The 13,721-nt window shown below is 42.0% G+C and overlaps 1 protein-coding gene across 1 annotated transcript; it reads right to left on the reverse strand.

Moving 5' to 3' along the window:
- Nucleotides 1-8,684: 8,684 nt before the first annotated feature.
- LOC100037435 (odorant receptor 12) lies at nucleotides 8,685-12,543 on the reverse strand. The gene is given in 5 exon segments (NM_001123334.1): nucleotides 8,685-8,911; nucleotides 8,998-9,153; nucleotides 10,143-10,244; nucleotides 11,044-11,146; nucleotides 11,777-12,543. Coding segments are annotated over 5 exon segments (1,182 nt in total). The 5' UTR covers nucleotides 12,532-12,543; the 3' UTR covers nucleotides 8,685-8,845.
- Between the last annotated feature and the right edge of the window lie 1,178 nt (nucleotides 12,544-13,721).

Below are 13,721 nucleotides of genomic sequence, written 5' to 3' on the forward strand. Positions count from 1 at the left end.
TTAGTACTGGTGACCCGGAGGCCTTTCCAGTCTCATTAGGTCAGGTGAACGAGCAAAGGCTCAGCCAGGAGGGGTAGGATTTGCTAGTAGCTGCCCGAGCACCTCCGAAGGAGACCTAACGACTCAAGAGCAGCTGCTTCGCGAATGAGTCTATTACTGGATCGCAATCGCGACCCGCTGAGAAACTCAGCGGACTGAAAGCATTGATTTGTTTGACGAGAACGGTTACCGGGGTCCCTAAGCCCGCTCGTAACGTTAGAGCTGAAGGTCTCTTATGCAAGAGTTTCAATATATTTTTATTTACAATACATTTTCTTGACGGAAAACAAACAAAAACACATAAGTATATTAACAATGTAATATTGTACGATTTCGTTGTAAAATTGAAGAATGGACAACTATACCGCTGTTGTCATCCAGACACGTCCACTATAATGTCACATCGTATAAATAAAACGTTACATAAAACAAAAACTATTTTTTGTGACAGCGGCAGCATTGTGGCCTCGATTACACAGAAACGTTCAGGAGGCATCCATCCAGCTTGCTAATACTATTATGATGTGCGAAAGATAAGTTTAGAGCTAGACTTGCAGCGTAATTTTATTGATAAGCACCGCCTATCATATATTATAACAACGACCACATTTGACTTAAATAGCTTGCTGAGATATAGCTTGAGATATGTCAAGGTGGGTGGCGTATTTACGTTGTAGATGTCTATGGGCTCCAGTAACCACTTAACACCAGGTGAGTGGGCTGTGAGCTTGTACACCCATCTAAGCAATAAAAAAATATATATACCACCACTATAAGTTCTAAGGTCTCAGTATAGTTACAATGGCTGCCCCACCTGCCTTTTCATCCTGTATATCAATGACTAGCGACCCGCCCTCGCTTCGCTTCGGAAACATTAAAACACACATGAAACCAAAAAATAAAAATAAAAAAAAAATAAAAAAGTAGCCTATGTTCATCAAGGACAATGTCGGCTTCTAATGGAAAAAGAATTTTTCAAATCGGTCCAGTAGTTTCGGAGCCTATTCGAAGCAAACAAACAAACAAATCTTTCCTCTTTATAAAAAAATTTAAAAAGTAGCCTATGTTCATCAAGGACAATGTCGGCTTCTAATGGAAAAAGAATTTTTCAAATCGGTCCAGTAGTTTCGGAGCCTATTCGAAGCAAACAAATAAACAAATCTTTCCTCTTTATAAAAAAATGTGTGCGTGTACTAGTGTACACACGTAAGAAGTGAAACTTCTTTATGGCCTTATTTTTCGAAAAATGATCTACATGCAACTTTCTAGAAATTGGTTAAATAAAGTTAAATTAGATAAAGTTTAAACAAAAGGATTTTATTATCATAGACATGAATACAAAAAAGTTAAATTAGATAAAGTTTAAACAAAAGGATTTTATTATCATAGACATGAATACAAAACAGATGGCGCGTAACGGAAAAATGTGACGCGTAACCGAAAAATGTGACGGTAAATTTTTTTCCAACGCCGATAAAGAAGTTTCACTTCAAAAATTTAAAAAGTAGCCTATGTTCATCAGGGACAATGTCAGCTTCTAATGGAAAAAGAATTTTTCAAATCGGTCCAGTAGTTTCGGAGCCTATTCGAAACAAACAAACAAATCTTTCCTCTTTATAATATTAGTATTTTTTTATTTATTTATTTATTTATTACAAAAACATACAATTTTAATCATAATAACAAATATTGAAACGATGTTATCTGCTGTAGTCATAGACTGTGTTGCAGATAACAACGCCAACCCCTACACACAACGAACAATAACATATAAATTTAAATATTTCATAAACACATTATAATAATTAATTTTAGATACAATTATCAAATTTATACTATATTAATTCAAAATCTAGAAGTACAATTAGTGTATGTGTGTGTGTGTGTGTGTGTGTGTGTGTATGCTGAGTGTATGTGTAGATGCGTGTTAATACCTAATATATAAATTGCTCATTACCAAAAATGTGTAAAAATGTGTAATCTACTCCAGTAATTCTTCTATATCTTCGTATGTAAGGGAGAAAAGCCATATATCAATGATAATTTTAACTTCTTTAGAAATAAGTGGGTAAATATTTAGTAATTTATTTATCTTGTTGTACAGAATAGAGCTTAAATACCTATAGTATAGACATGCTGTCTATTGATGGCATGCATTGCTATGCAGATGACAGCACGGGGGGTGCGCGATATATCGGCCATCAGAGTCTCTCTCGGAGCGTGGTGCAAGAGAGACGATCAAAACTTAGACTTAGATAAAGACACAAGTTTGCGCGTTCACTGCGAAGAAGGACCCCTTTGTCATGGCGCCGCAATTCCAAGGAGTATCCCTGAAACCTTCCGAGAGTATTGGGATACTTGGGGTCAACATTTCGAGCGATGTCCAGTTTCGGAGTCGTTTGGAAAGCAAAGCCAAGCTGGCGTCCAAAATGCTGGGAGTCCTCAACAGAGCGAAGCGGTACTTCACGCCTGGACAAAGGCTTTTACTTTATAAAGCACAAGTCCGGCCTCGCGTGGAGTACTGCTCCCATCTCTGGGCCGGTGCTCCCAAATACCAGCTTCTTCCATTTGACTCCATACAGAGGAGGGCCGTTCGGATTGTCGATAATCCCATTCTCTCGGATCGTTTGGAGCCTCTGGGTCTGCGGAGGGACTTCGGTTCCCTCTGTATTTTGTACCGTATGTTCCATGGGGAGTGCTCTGAGGAATTGTTCGAGATGATACCAGCATCTCGTTTTTACCATCGCACCGCCCGCCACCGGAGTAGAGTTCATCCATACTACCTGGAGCCACTGCGGTCATCCACAGTGCGTTTCCAGAGATCTTTTTTGCCACGTACCATCCGGCTATGGAATGAGCTCCCCTCCACGGTGTTTCCCGAGCGCTATGACATGTCCTTCTTCAAACGAGGCTTGTGGAGAGTATTAAGCGGTAGGCAGCGGCTTGGCTCTGCCCCTGGCATTGCTGAAGTTCATGGGCGACGGTAACCACTCACCATCAGGTGGGCCGTATGCCCGTATGCCCGTCAATAAAAAAAAAACCGTTCAAACCGAAACGCATTACTGCTTCACGGCTGAAATATGCAGGGAGGTGGTACCTACCCGTGTGGACTCACAAGAGGACCTACCACCAATAATTACGCAAATTATAATTTTGCGGGTTTGATTTGCTTTTCTAGGTTTTTTTTTTTATTGCTTAGATGTGTGGACGAGCTCACAGCCCATCTGCTGTTAAGTGGCTACTGGAGCCCATAGACATATACAGCGTAAATGCGCCACACACCTTGAGATATAAGTTCTAAAGTCTCAGTATAGTTACAACGGTTGCCCCACCCTTCCAACCGAAACGCATTACTGCTTCACGGCAGAAATAGGCGGGGCGGTGGTACCTACCCGTGCGGACTCCCAAGAGGTCCTACCACCAGTAATTACGCAAATTATAATTTTGCGGGTTTGATTTTTATTACACGATGTTATTCCTTCACCGTGGAAATCAATCGTGAACATTTGTTAAGTACGTATTTCATTAGAAAAATTGGTACCCGCCTGCGGGATTCGAACGCCGGTGCATCGCTAGATACGAATGCACCGGACGTCTTATCCTTTAGGCCACGACGACTTTAAAGGTAGTTTAGTTAAAAGTAGTAGTAGTAGTAGGTTGTAGGTTGTAGATCGCTTCGGGACCTGGAGGCGGAGGCACTCGCCGCCGATTATACGTGGCGATGTGACCTTCGCGATAGGGGGGAACCACGTCCCGGAGAAGGAGCAATTAGAGCGCGGAGGCTCCAATCTCGGCGGTCTGTGTTGGAGGCGTGGTTCACTCCTTGGCGAACCCGTCGGCCGGCCTCCGGACCGTCGAGGCGGTGCGCCTGGTCCTCGCGGAATGGGCGAACCGTGACCAAGGGCGACTCACCTTCCGGTTGACGTTTTTTTTTTTTTTTTTTTTTTTTATTGCTTAGATGTGTGGACGAGCTCACATCCCACCTGATGTTAAGTGGTTACTGGAGCCCATAGACATCTACAACGTAAATGCGCCACACACCCTGAGACACAGTTCTAAGGTCTCAGTATAGTCACAACGGCTGCCCCACCCTTCAAACCGAAACGCATTACTGCTTCACGGCAGAAATAGGCGGAGCGGTGGTACCTACCCGTGCGGACTCACAAGAGGTCCTACCACCAGTAATTACGCAAATTATAATTTTGCGGGTTTCATTTTTATTACACGATGTTATTCCTTCACCGTGGAAGTCAATCGTGAACATTTGTTGAGTACGTATTTCATTAGAAAAATTGGTACCCGCCTGCGGGATTCGAACACCGGTGCATCGCTTCAACACGAATGCACCGGACGTCTTATCCGTTAGGCCACGACGACCACAAATGTCGTAAATGCTTACCGGTCATGGGTGTTTCGGCCAGTACCTGCATTGCATTGCCTGGAGGGAACCGACGATGGAGTGTCACCACTGTGACTGCGACGAGGACACGGTCGAGCATACGCTCTCACATTGCCCCGCATGACTGGAGCAACGCCGTGTCTTTGTCTCGCAAATAGGACCGAACTTATCGTTGCCAACTGTCGTGGCTACGATGCTCGGCAGCGATGAGTCCTGGAAGGCGATGCTCGACTTCTGCGAGTATACCATCTCGCAGAAGGAGGCGGCGAAACGAGAGAGGGAGAGCTCATCCCTCTCCGCACCTATCCGTCACTGCTGAGCCGGGGGCCGTAGAAGGGCTTTTGCCCGACTCCGGCCCCTGTAAGAGGCGAACTCCCCCCGGTGAAGATCAAGGGGCAACCTAAGGTGGTAGTGGCCGCGCGTCCGCGCTACTAGCTCAGCACTCTAGCGCGCTGCCAAGGAGTATCTATAATCGAGAAACCGGTTGTCGGTGTATCGCGTCCCGACCCGGCAGGCTACAGCGGCACCGTCTGGGCGGCCTGACGGGCTGCCGTACCGAGACGGCCGACGTTTCAGAGCCTTCGATTCGCCTCGAAGGCTCCGTCGGCCGGGCGTCCTTGGGGTGAGCTGCGCTGTCTGGTTGCAGTGTTGTCCGCGGTAACCCCTCTACCTCATCCGGGTTCTAGCCTCGGAGGGGATCGGACGTCGGGTCTAAGAGTGCAGGGGAGTCGTTTAGTGGGTGGGCCCTAAAATTCCTTGGGCCCGCTGTCTGCTTCCCACACCTTGCAGACCGCTGAGTCCCATATACCCCGCGCGCCGCCTAGGCGCCGGGACCTCGCAGGATGTTCGGCCCCCGCCCGAAAAAAAAAAAAAAGTTGTAGATCGCTTCTTCTACTTCGTTTGTGAGAATGGGGCGTAACACGTCCGAGGGTGGCAGGGAAACTCGGCGCTCGACCTCCTTATCGAATAACTTGGTGTGTTTCGGGTCCGCGTGTACTGGTGGTGCACTGCTCTTGCAGTGTAACAGCCAGTAACTCTGCCTTGTCATCGTCATCGTATGCCGGCGGTTGGCCTGAAGGGCGTACGAGAGGAGGCATAGTAACAATAGTTTCGGACTTGAGGGTCCTAGCTAGTCGCTAGTATGCTTGGGCGCGAGTTTTTATTAAATAACTATCCCATTTCTCATTTTGGACGTCGTTTAGCCGGGATTTGACTTCCCACTGTAGACGACGCACCCGAATGCGGTTTGATTCCGTGGGATATCGATCGTAGGCCCGGATTGCCGCGTTTCTCTTAAGAGATTTCTAAGCTCGGGGTAGAGTTTGATGCGGTGGAAGCAGTCCTCCACATCGACTTTTTTGGAAAATCTTATGATCGTAGAAGATATGTGTTCTGTCAGAATATTAATGGATTCTACGGTGTCCTCGGGGGATAGGTTTGAATCCGGGCCGTAGTGGAAGATTGGTGGAGCGGCATCAGCTAAGTCGGTGCACAGTTTCTTCCAATCCACCATGGTCCTCGTGACTTGGTCTGGGTTGTGGGGGCGACCGTGCTGCATAACGACAGGTCGGTGGTCTAATTCGAGCTCTGAAAATGCATCGATGGAGCCTAAGCGCAGAGTTATGTTCCTAAGCAGTGCCAGGTCTATTGTACTCGGACGGAGTGCGATGTCATACGGATAACATGTTGAGGTTGGAGGGCCGACTATGTCGAATGTGAGGTCGTCTTTAAATGCGTCGAGGCATCTACCGCTTAAGTTTGTTCAATAACAGTTTCACCTAGTGTGGTAGCAATTTAAATCACCTGTCAGGATGACAGAGTCTCCCATACCGAGCATTGTCTCGATGTCACTGCTCAGGAGGGGTTTGTTGGAGGGGAGATAAACGGATGCGATGAAGATCGGCGGGTGTCCCGTCAGTGCGATGCGGCACACTGACGCCTCGATATGTGAGAGAGTGGGACTATCGAAAGGGACGCAGTGCAGGGCACGCCTATCGTAAATGGCAGTCCCACCCTTAGGGGCGGTGAGTCTGTCATTCCTAACCATGACGTAACTCGCGTCACTTTGGGTCACGAGGCGAGGGCATAAAACAGGTCTCCTGCACTAGTAGAATGTCTATCAGATTGGCGCGGAGGAATTCGTATATTTGATCGCGTTGCAACGCGAGTCCGTTAGCATTGTAAAATACTAACTTAAGAGAAAAGGTTTTTCACGTCCATTTTGTGCCATTGATTATCGATTTAAATTTACAACTTGCGGGATACGGACTCATAGACGTCCATATGATCGAATACGCTGCTCGGGGGTGTCCGACCTACGAATTGCGTCCGCGAACGATTGCAGCGATTTTTGGCGCGGTCACGCGTTTTGGTCGCGGCGGGCAGAGTCGAATTCCGGCGTTACGACTACTTTCAGTCGTTAGGCGTTCTCGGTTTTTTACTGTTTTATGGTGGAATTCCGGGACTCGACGGCGCGAGTGTGCGAATCAGAGGTTTCGGGTCGTGGGCTCGACGCGGACCCAAAGTCCATCTCCGATTCGGTATCGGAGCCTAACTAGCCGCGATTAAGTTGCGATGGACGAATTCGATGTGAGCGACGCGGGCGCAGGGTAGGAGAGGGCGTTAGATGCCACGGCAGCGGCGTGCGCGCGTAGGCTTGTCGACAACTCGGGAAACACGTCTGCACTCGACGGCGTTGCGAGCGGGAATGAATACAACGAGCTCTCTGTAAAGGCTCTTCTTCACAATCGGCCATGATGGGCGATTATAGAAACTCACGATAGTGTAGAGGGCATAAATGTGTGTGATCGGCCATCATCGCGTATGATCGTGCTCAATCGGCGTTGTGTCGGTAGATCAAAGGAATGATGACCCATGATTGTGTGAGCGTCCACACCATCGCCGATTAGTCAGGATGTAGTTGTCTCAAGTGTGTGTCAATTGTGTCGACTACAAAACTACGGTTGCGTGGACCTTGTTTTCTTCCGATTGATAGCCACCACCCACCACCTTCTCTTCCTCCATCTTGTTTATCGTTATCGGTAGGCAGCGGATTGGCTCTGCTCTTAGCATTGCTGAAGTCCATGGGCGACGGTAACCACTTATCATCAGGTGGGCCGTATGCTCTTCTGTCTACAAGGGGAATAAAAAAAGTTTTCACGATTATTTTTTCGCGCACATTAACTAAATGACTATATTTGAGCTAACTAAAAATATTGCGGCAGCCGCGCTCTCCTCGATTTCCATCATCGATACCTAGACGTCTTAACATATCAGTAGACAGTCAGTAAATGAACGTTCACGATTGTGTGGAGAGTTGCGCGATCATGGCTGCGATGATGGACGATCATTTGTTGGCCCATCATGGCCGATTGTGAAGAGGAGCCATAAGATCGTAGTAATAACAGGTATAAGAATAGCTATGTGTAGAATAATTAAATAGGAATAAGGAAAATGAACAGAAATAATAAACACTCGATTATTTTTTCCATCACTTAGTGCTATTTAATTGATTTATTTATAATAAATATAGTATATTCAGGTGATTAGCGATTAGTACATTCAAGCGGTTTCGCGTAATTAATTTACTGATTTCATTATAAAAACATTAAATCATTCCCAGAACAAAAATATGTATTCAGCATTAAAAACATTTCTTTTTACGCTACATTTGTTTAAGGTCTAATGCCTATGTTTCAGATTACAGCGCTAACTTGAAGCTTACAATTTGTCTTAATACTAAAGAAACAGAAACAAAGTACATGTTACAAAATAAATTAGTATTTATTAGCCACAATGCAACTACACTAATTCACCTGTGAATACAGAACACGATAAGTTCTTAATTTTCAAAATTTTCATTATATGACGCCATTTAGAAGCAAAATCTGCGATAAACCAACCATAGATCATACTATTACTTTTTTTTCTTTCTTCCTATGCTGATAGCCTTGAGAGGCTATATCAGCTTCTCCTTGACGTGTAGGTGAGCTCATGGGGCTCAAACCGGGAGTGTTACTAAGACTGGCCCTAGCAAGAGCAGTGCTTCGCAGAATCTACCACCGGATCGGAAACGCGACCCACTGAGAAGATCCGGCGAGAAACTCAGTGGACTGTGTCTATGGGTTAATTCGCTCGTCGAGTCCTTCGTCGCAAGCGACGGGTTCGACGAGGACGGTGACCGGCTAAATTACCCACATCATGCGTGTGACGTGAAAAGTGCAGGATTATTATTATTACTTTTTTATTTAAAATTTTAAATCATTAACTTTTCACAAAAATAATGATTTAGTGTTCATTTGAATAAGGTCCGCTATAACTACTGTTCAAGTGTTTCTTTGTTGGGTTAAAGGCTTACAATCGAGGCCATTAAAAACAGAAATAAAAATATTTTGTAGACCTCTTTTTTCAGTTTACTTCGTCAACTTGCAATTGTCTAATGAGAGTAAAGAATGAATAAGTTGTCTTCATAATCTGAAATTAAAAGACTAGGATAATTTTGACACTGTATCAAAATTAAATAAAACTAGAATCACTATATGAAAAAGTGTAGAACTTGCCGAAGTAAAAGTGTCCAAACTCAATGTGAATATTTTGAGACCTGTTATTCTGACTGGTGTTTTGGCTCTCTCGACGAACAGTATCAAGCTGCGCTTAAACAATTTTGATCTTGGTATCCATTCGCAGCAATAAGCCGCTGACATTAGTTCACCACACTAAAAAAATATAATGTGGACTTTGTTGAAAGGCTCATTGATATTGAATACTCCGATTACATGTGTATCTGGTAAAAAAATATACTTCTTTGTGACCTTTTTTCATTTTATTCGTTTTAACCCTAAACTTGTAATCTAATGTAATTTCTGTAGACTTTTACATAAGTAAATTCAGAACGAAAGGTGATTTCATGTAATAACGTTACTTTACATATTATACAATTGATACTTTGACCTCATGTCTAAAAGTGGCGGGTAGCATTCACATTATGATGTCTATGGGCGTCGGCAACGAAACAGCTTCTGAGCCGTGAGCTTGTTCAGCATATATGCTCGTATGTGCAATAAAAGTACTACAAATATACACTGCAAGCAATACTAATACACTTATATAGGAGCATAATCAAACAATTAACACTAAACATATTCACAAGATAGTGACTTTTATCAGGAGACGAATCTCGACGAAATTTTGCTTCCTTCGTTCTGCTTTTTCAAATGGTGGTACTATATAATTAAGAATGACAAATCATCTGCTTGGCCATTAAATAAATTGAACGCTTTTTCCACTACTTTTAAGCAAAATTTGATTATTCTAAATATTTAAATTGTGGTTCATACTACGAACCACAATGTCCCAATGATGATTTTATATATTAATAATTTTAATAAACAAAACAAAGTTACCGCTAACTGTGATTGTATTCACTATATTTAAGGAATCCTATACTTATGGAAAAAGTGCTATACAAATAAGAAAATTCGAGATCCTAGTTTTTTTTCAGCCCATGGACGTGCACTGCTGGACAAGGCCTCCTCCAAGGTTTCCTATAATAACCAGCCTTGTGCAGCCTGTACTCAACGGATTCCGGGGAATTTTAACAGGTCCGCCTCTTGGGAGGAATACCCACGTTGCGCTTTCCGGTACGCGGTCGCCACTCGAGAACTTTTGGGATCCTACAAGTAGAAATTGAAAAAAATGTACCTACCTCAAAACTGATTTGAGTTCCCATCCAAGACGGTACAAAAATTTGCATTGTCATTGTTATTAAATAGCTGGACATGAAAATCGCTGTTTCGGTATTCGAAGGCTATAAAAAAAATTGGCGTAATTGTGGCGTAATCTCCAGTGTATGCGCTATTTCGCCATTGCGTCTCTGTCGATAGTAAATACAACTGAGTGTTATACTATAGACAGAGAATTTCAACTGAGAATTTACTGGTGGTAGGACCTCTTGTGAGTCCACACGGGTAGGTACCACCACCCTACCTGTTTCTGCCGTGAAGCAGTAATGCGGTTCGGTTTGGGGGGGATCGAAAGCCGTCGTAACTATACTGAGACCTTAGAACCCAAATCTCAAGGTGGGTGGCGGAATTTACGTTGTAGATGTCTATGGGCTCCAGGAACCACTTAACACCAGGTGGGCTTGGAGTTCGTCCACCCATCTAAGCAACAAAAGAAAACCTACATGCAATGGTAGTATGGCGTATTAGTAACAAAAACGAGTAGCGAGTTGATCTATTTCATCGAAAATATTATTGTTAGACATGAATGTTGCTCATGATCCACCTGGTAACGGAGCATTTTGATTCTATTGTCATTGATTCCTATAGGCATCAATGACAATAGGAATGCCGCTACTCATCTTGAGATATGATGTCGAATTATCGTATGTATTGCAATGTCATTATAGGCCATCCCACCTTTCGAGTAGGATCGCATTACTGCTTGGCGCAAAAAGAGTCCGAGTTATGATATTCACCCATCGGGACTTATAAATGTTAATCATATTATGATTCATAAAACTACTACCAGAATCAAAGACACGTTAATTTAATTTAATTTATATATAAAAATTTAATAATAGTAAAATATTCATAAAATTTTACCATTGCAACAAATCCACATAATCCGACGCAGATTACAATTGACGACATTCCTAATTGTACAAATATCGTTATGTTTAGTATATCCTGGACAGTGGCGCAGTACCTGTTAATAATATTTGGCATAAATTTTCCTCCTCCTTCGCTATATTTAGCATAATTTGTTTACAGGGTGTATTGACCCTTTGTATCCGGTTCTGAAGTTAAACAAGCATTAACGACCAACACTAAACCAAACCAAACTTAAGCAGGCAAAGACTGGAGTTCACTGGAGTTTTTTTCCCTCTGAATGTCAAGCAATGTAGTTTTTTAAAGAAAACAACAACTACAAAAACAAGGGAAGAGAAAATGTAATACGAATATATACAATTAAATGTAAGTGTTCACTTAAGGTGTAAATATCGGTGATTTATAAATATAATCGAATTTTTAAAACGGAGCGAACATTAGTAAACGGAATACAATTTTCATTTACTATTTAAAGCCATATTCTTAAGGTCACATCTAGCCTTCTCCTTCCATCTGTTCCTCTTTAAATATGGGATTGAAACAGTATATCCAATTAGTATGCGTGTAAAACCAATAACAGAGCAAAATACACACTTTGGCACGTATTTATTTCAGGACTATTTTGTTGAGAATCAGTAACAAAAAATGCAACCTATCTTTTTTTTCCATATAGAGTGTATTAATTACTTGCGATTTTCAATTAAAATACCAGTTTTTAGGTACTCACTTTAGAATAATCTCGTAATGCGTCAGATATTTTCTCAGCCTTTCTGTCTGCATATCATCCCTCGTCTTTAAGTCCAAGCTGTTTTCAATGTCATTTAGCTTAAAATTAACAAATTTCGTCTTCAAAATCTGTAGTTGACCCACAGCCATCCACAACATTCCGCAGTTGAATGTATCGAGGTTAAGATTGTTCACCATTTGATTGTAAATTCCGAACGACTGATAAATGTACCAGATGACAAAATATTTATTTCTGAATTCATCACTCATAAAGTAATATTTGCATACAGGCAACCCTAATTCGCTTTTCCAGATTAACATTTTTATCAACGGACCAACAACCTGCATAAAACATGATAAATTAGATGTCACTGCAACAATTCTCCAATAAATGTAGTAAAATTCGTTCTTTCGTTTCATTATCTCTTGGCTATCTTCATCACTAGGCTTGAACTCTTCGCAATCTAACAGATCGAATATCACCAAAATTTTCTTTCTCCTAATAAACATCTTTAGAATTTTGGTCATTGCGACTAAATGGTTGAAATAGAACATTGTCTCTCGAAGTAAGGTTTCCAGCTTGCGAGGAGTGTGAATGAGATTGAGTGTCAAGAAAATGTCGTATACAAATAAACTGGCAGAAAGATAAAGAGCTGTGTAAGCCATATTGTATTTCGATGGTGCAGATTTACCCCATATTCCAAGAAATTTCCAAAATATGAAGTTCAATCTGAAAACGTCCGTTATTCGGGCCATTTCAATTTAACTATTTTATTGAAATGTCGTAGCGGTTTTATACCTTTTAAATAATAGAAATTAAAATTTAAAGACAATAAAATTTCTTCTTTTCACAAATTACTTGTTTCATCTAATTGACGTTTATTACTTATGTATGAAGTAATAATACATGTGGAAAGGGGTTACGTACGTATTAGCAATAAAGCCTTTAAAAAATGCTTGTATTTTTAATGGTGGCACTAAATTATTCATTTTATACGCTAGCGGATTATAACTACGCGATCGACAATCCAAACCCCTAGGGTCTTGAGTAAATTTTTTTTTCGGTCACTCGTACTGGTGTTTATAAAAAAGACCTCAAAGCGTGAAATTTCAATTTATAATAATTGGTTAAATGTAAACAGTGATAGCGATGGCTTCACTAGGCAGCTTGATTGTGTTTCTCGTATCGCTTATATCCATGAGGCACGGTGATCACTCACCATTAGAAAGGCTTTTCGCTCGTCAACTTCTAAAAGCAATAAAAAGTGAATATTTTTTAATTTAAACTTGCTCCAAAGACTTATACGATTTTGCTTTAATTTCTCAGAAATAATTAAATTAAATTAATTAATTAAATTAATAATAATATAACCATGGAAACCGTCTACAACAACAGACGTGTCAAAAATTGCAAAATTCAAATTTATTTAATTTTACCTAAATTTTTACAAATATTTATAGAAAAAATACAAATAATTAAATTTTAAAAATGATAAAAACAAAAAGAGAAAGTGTAAAGTTGGATGCAAAAACGAAAATAAAGAATTTAAAGAAAACTGCAATGTGACACGTCCATGTCGACGACAACTGCATTAAGGAAAAATCCAAGTCGACAGTGTAGACAGGTGACCTGTGGCGCACGAAGAACATCACCATGTATTCCGTCGTGTTCGTCGGATGGCTCTCCAAGTCCGACGAGAATTGAAAATTTATCCAGCGACGAAACACAGCCGTCCTCTGCGCCGCCAAGACCTGTGCGCCGGGGCCGCCCACCATTGGCACGCTTGGGATCAACGAGGCGAAATGCCCCGTCTACGGTCCCCGCTACCAGTGGTGTAGTGCGCTCTCGCATGCGTTGGAACCAAAATATAAATATGAATGTCATGCGAGCGTACTATGAAGCTACGGAGGGAGAAACCAACCTTTCTGCGTATCGCTCAAAAATG

This window comes from Bombyx mori, chromosome 5, assembly GCF_030269925.1.
Source record: "Bombyx mori chromosome 5, ASM3026992v2".
In the NCBI taxonomy this organism is placed as follows: Eukaryota; Metazoa; Arthropoda; class Insecta; order Lepidoptera; family Bombycidae; genus Bombyx; species Bombyx mori.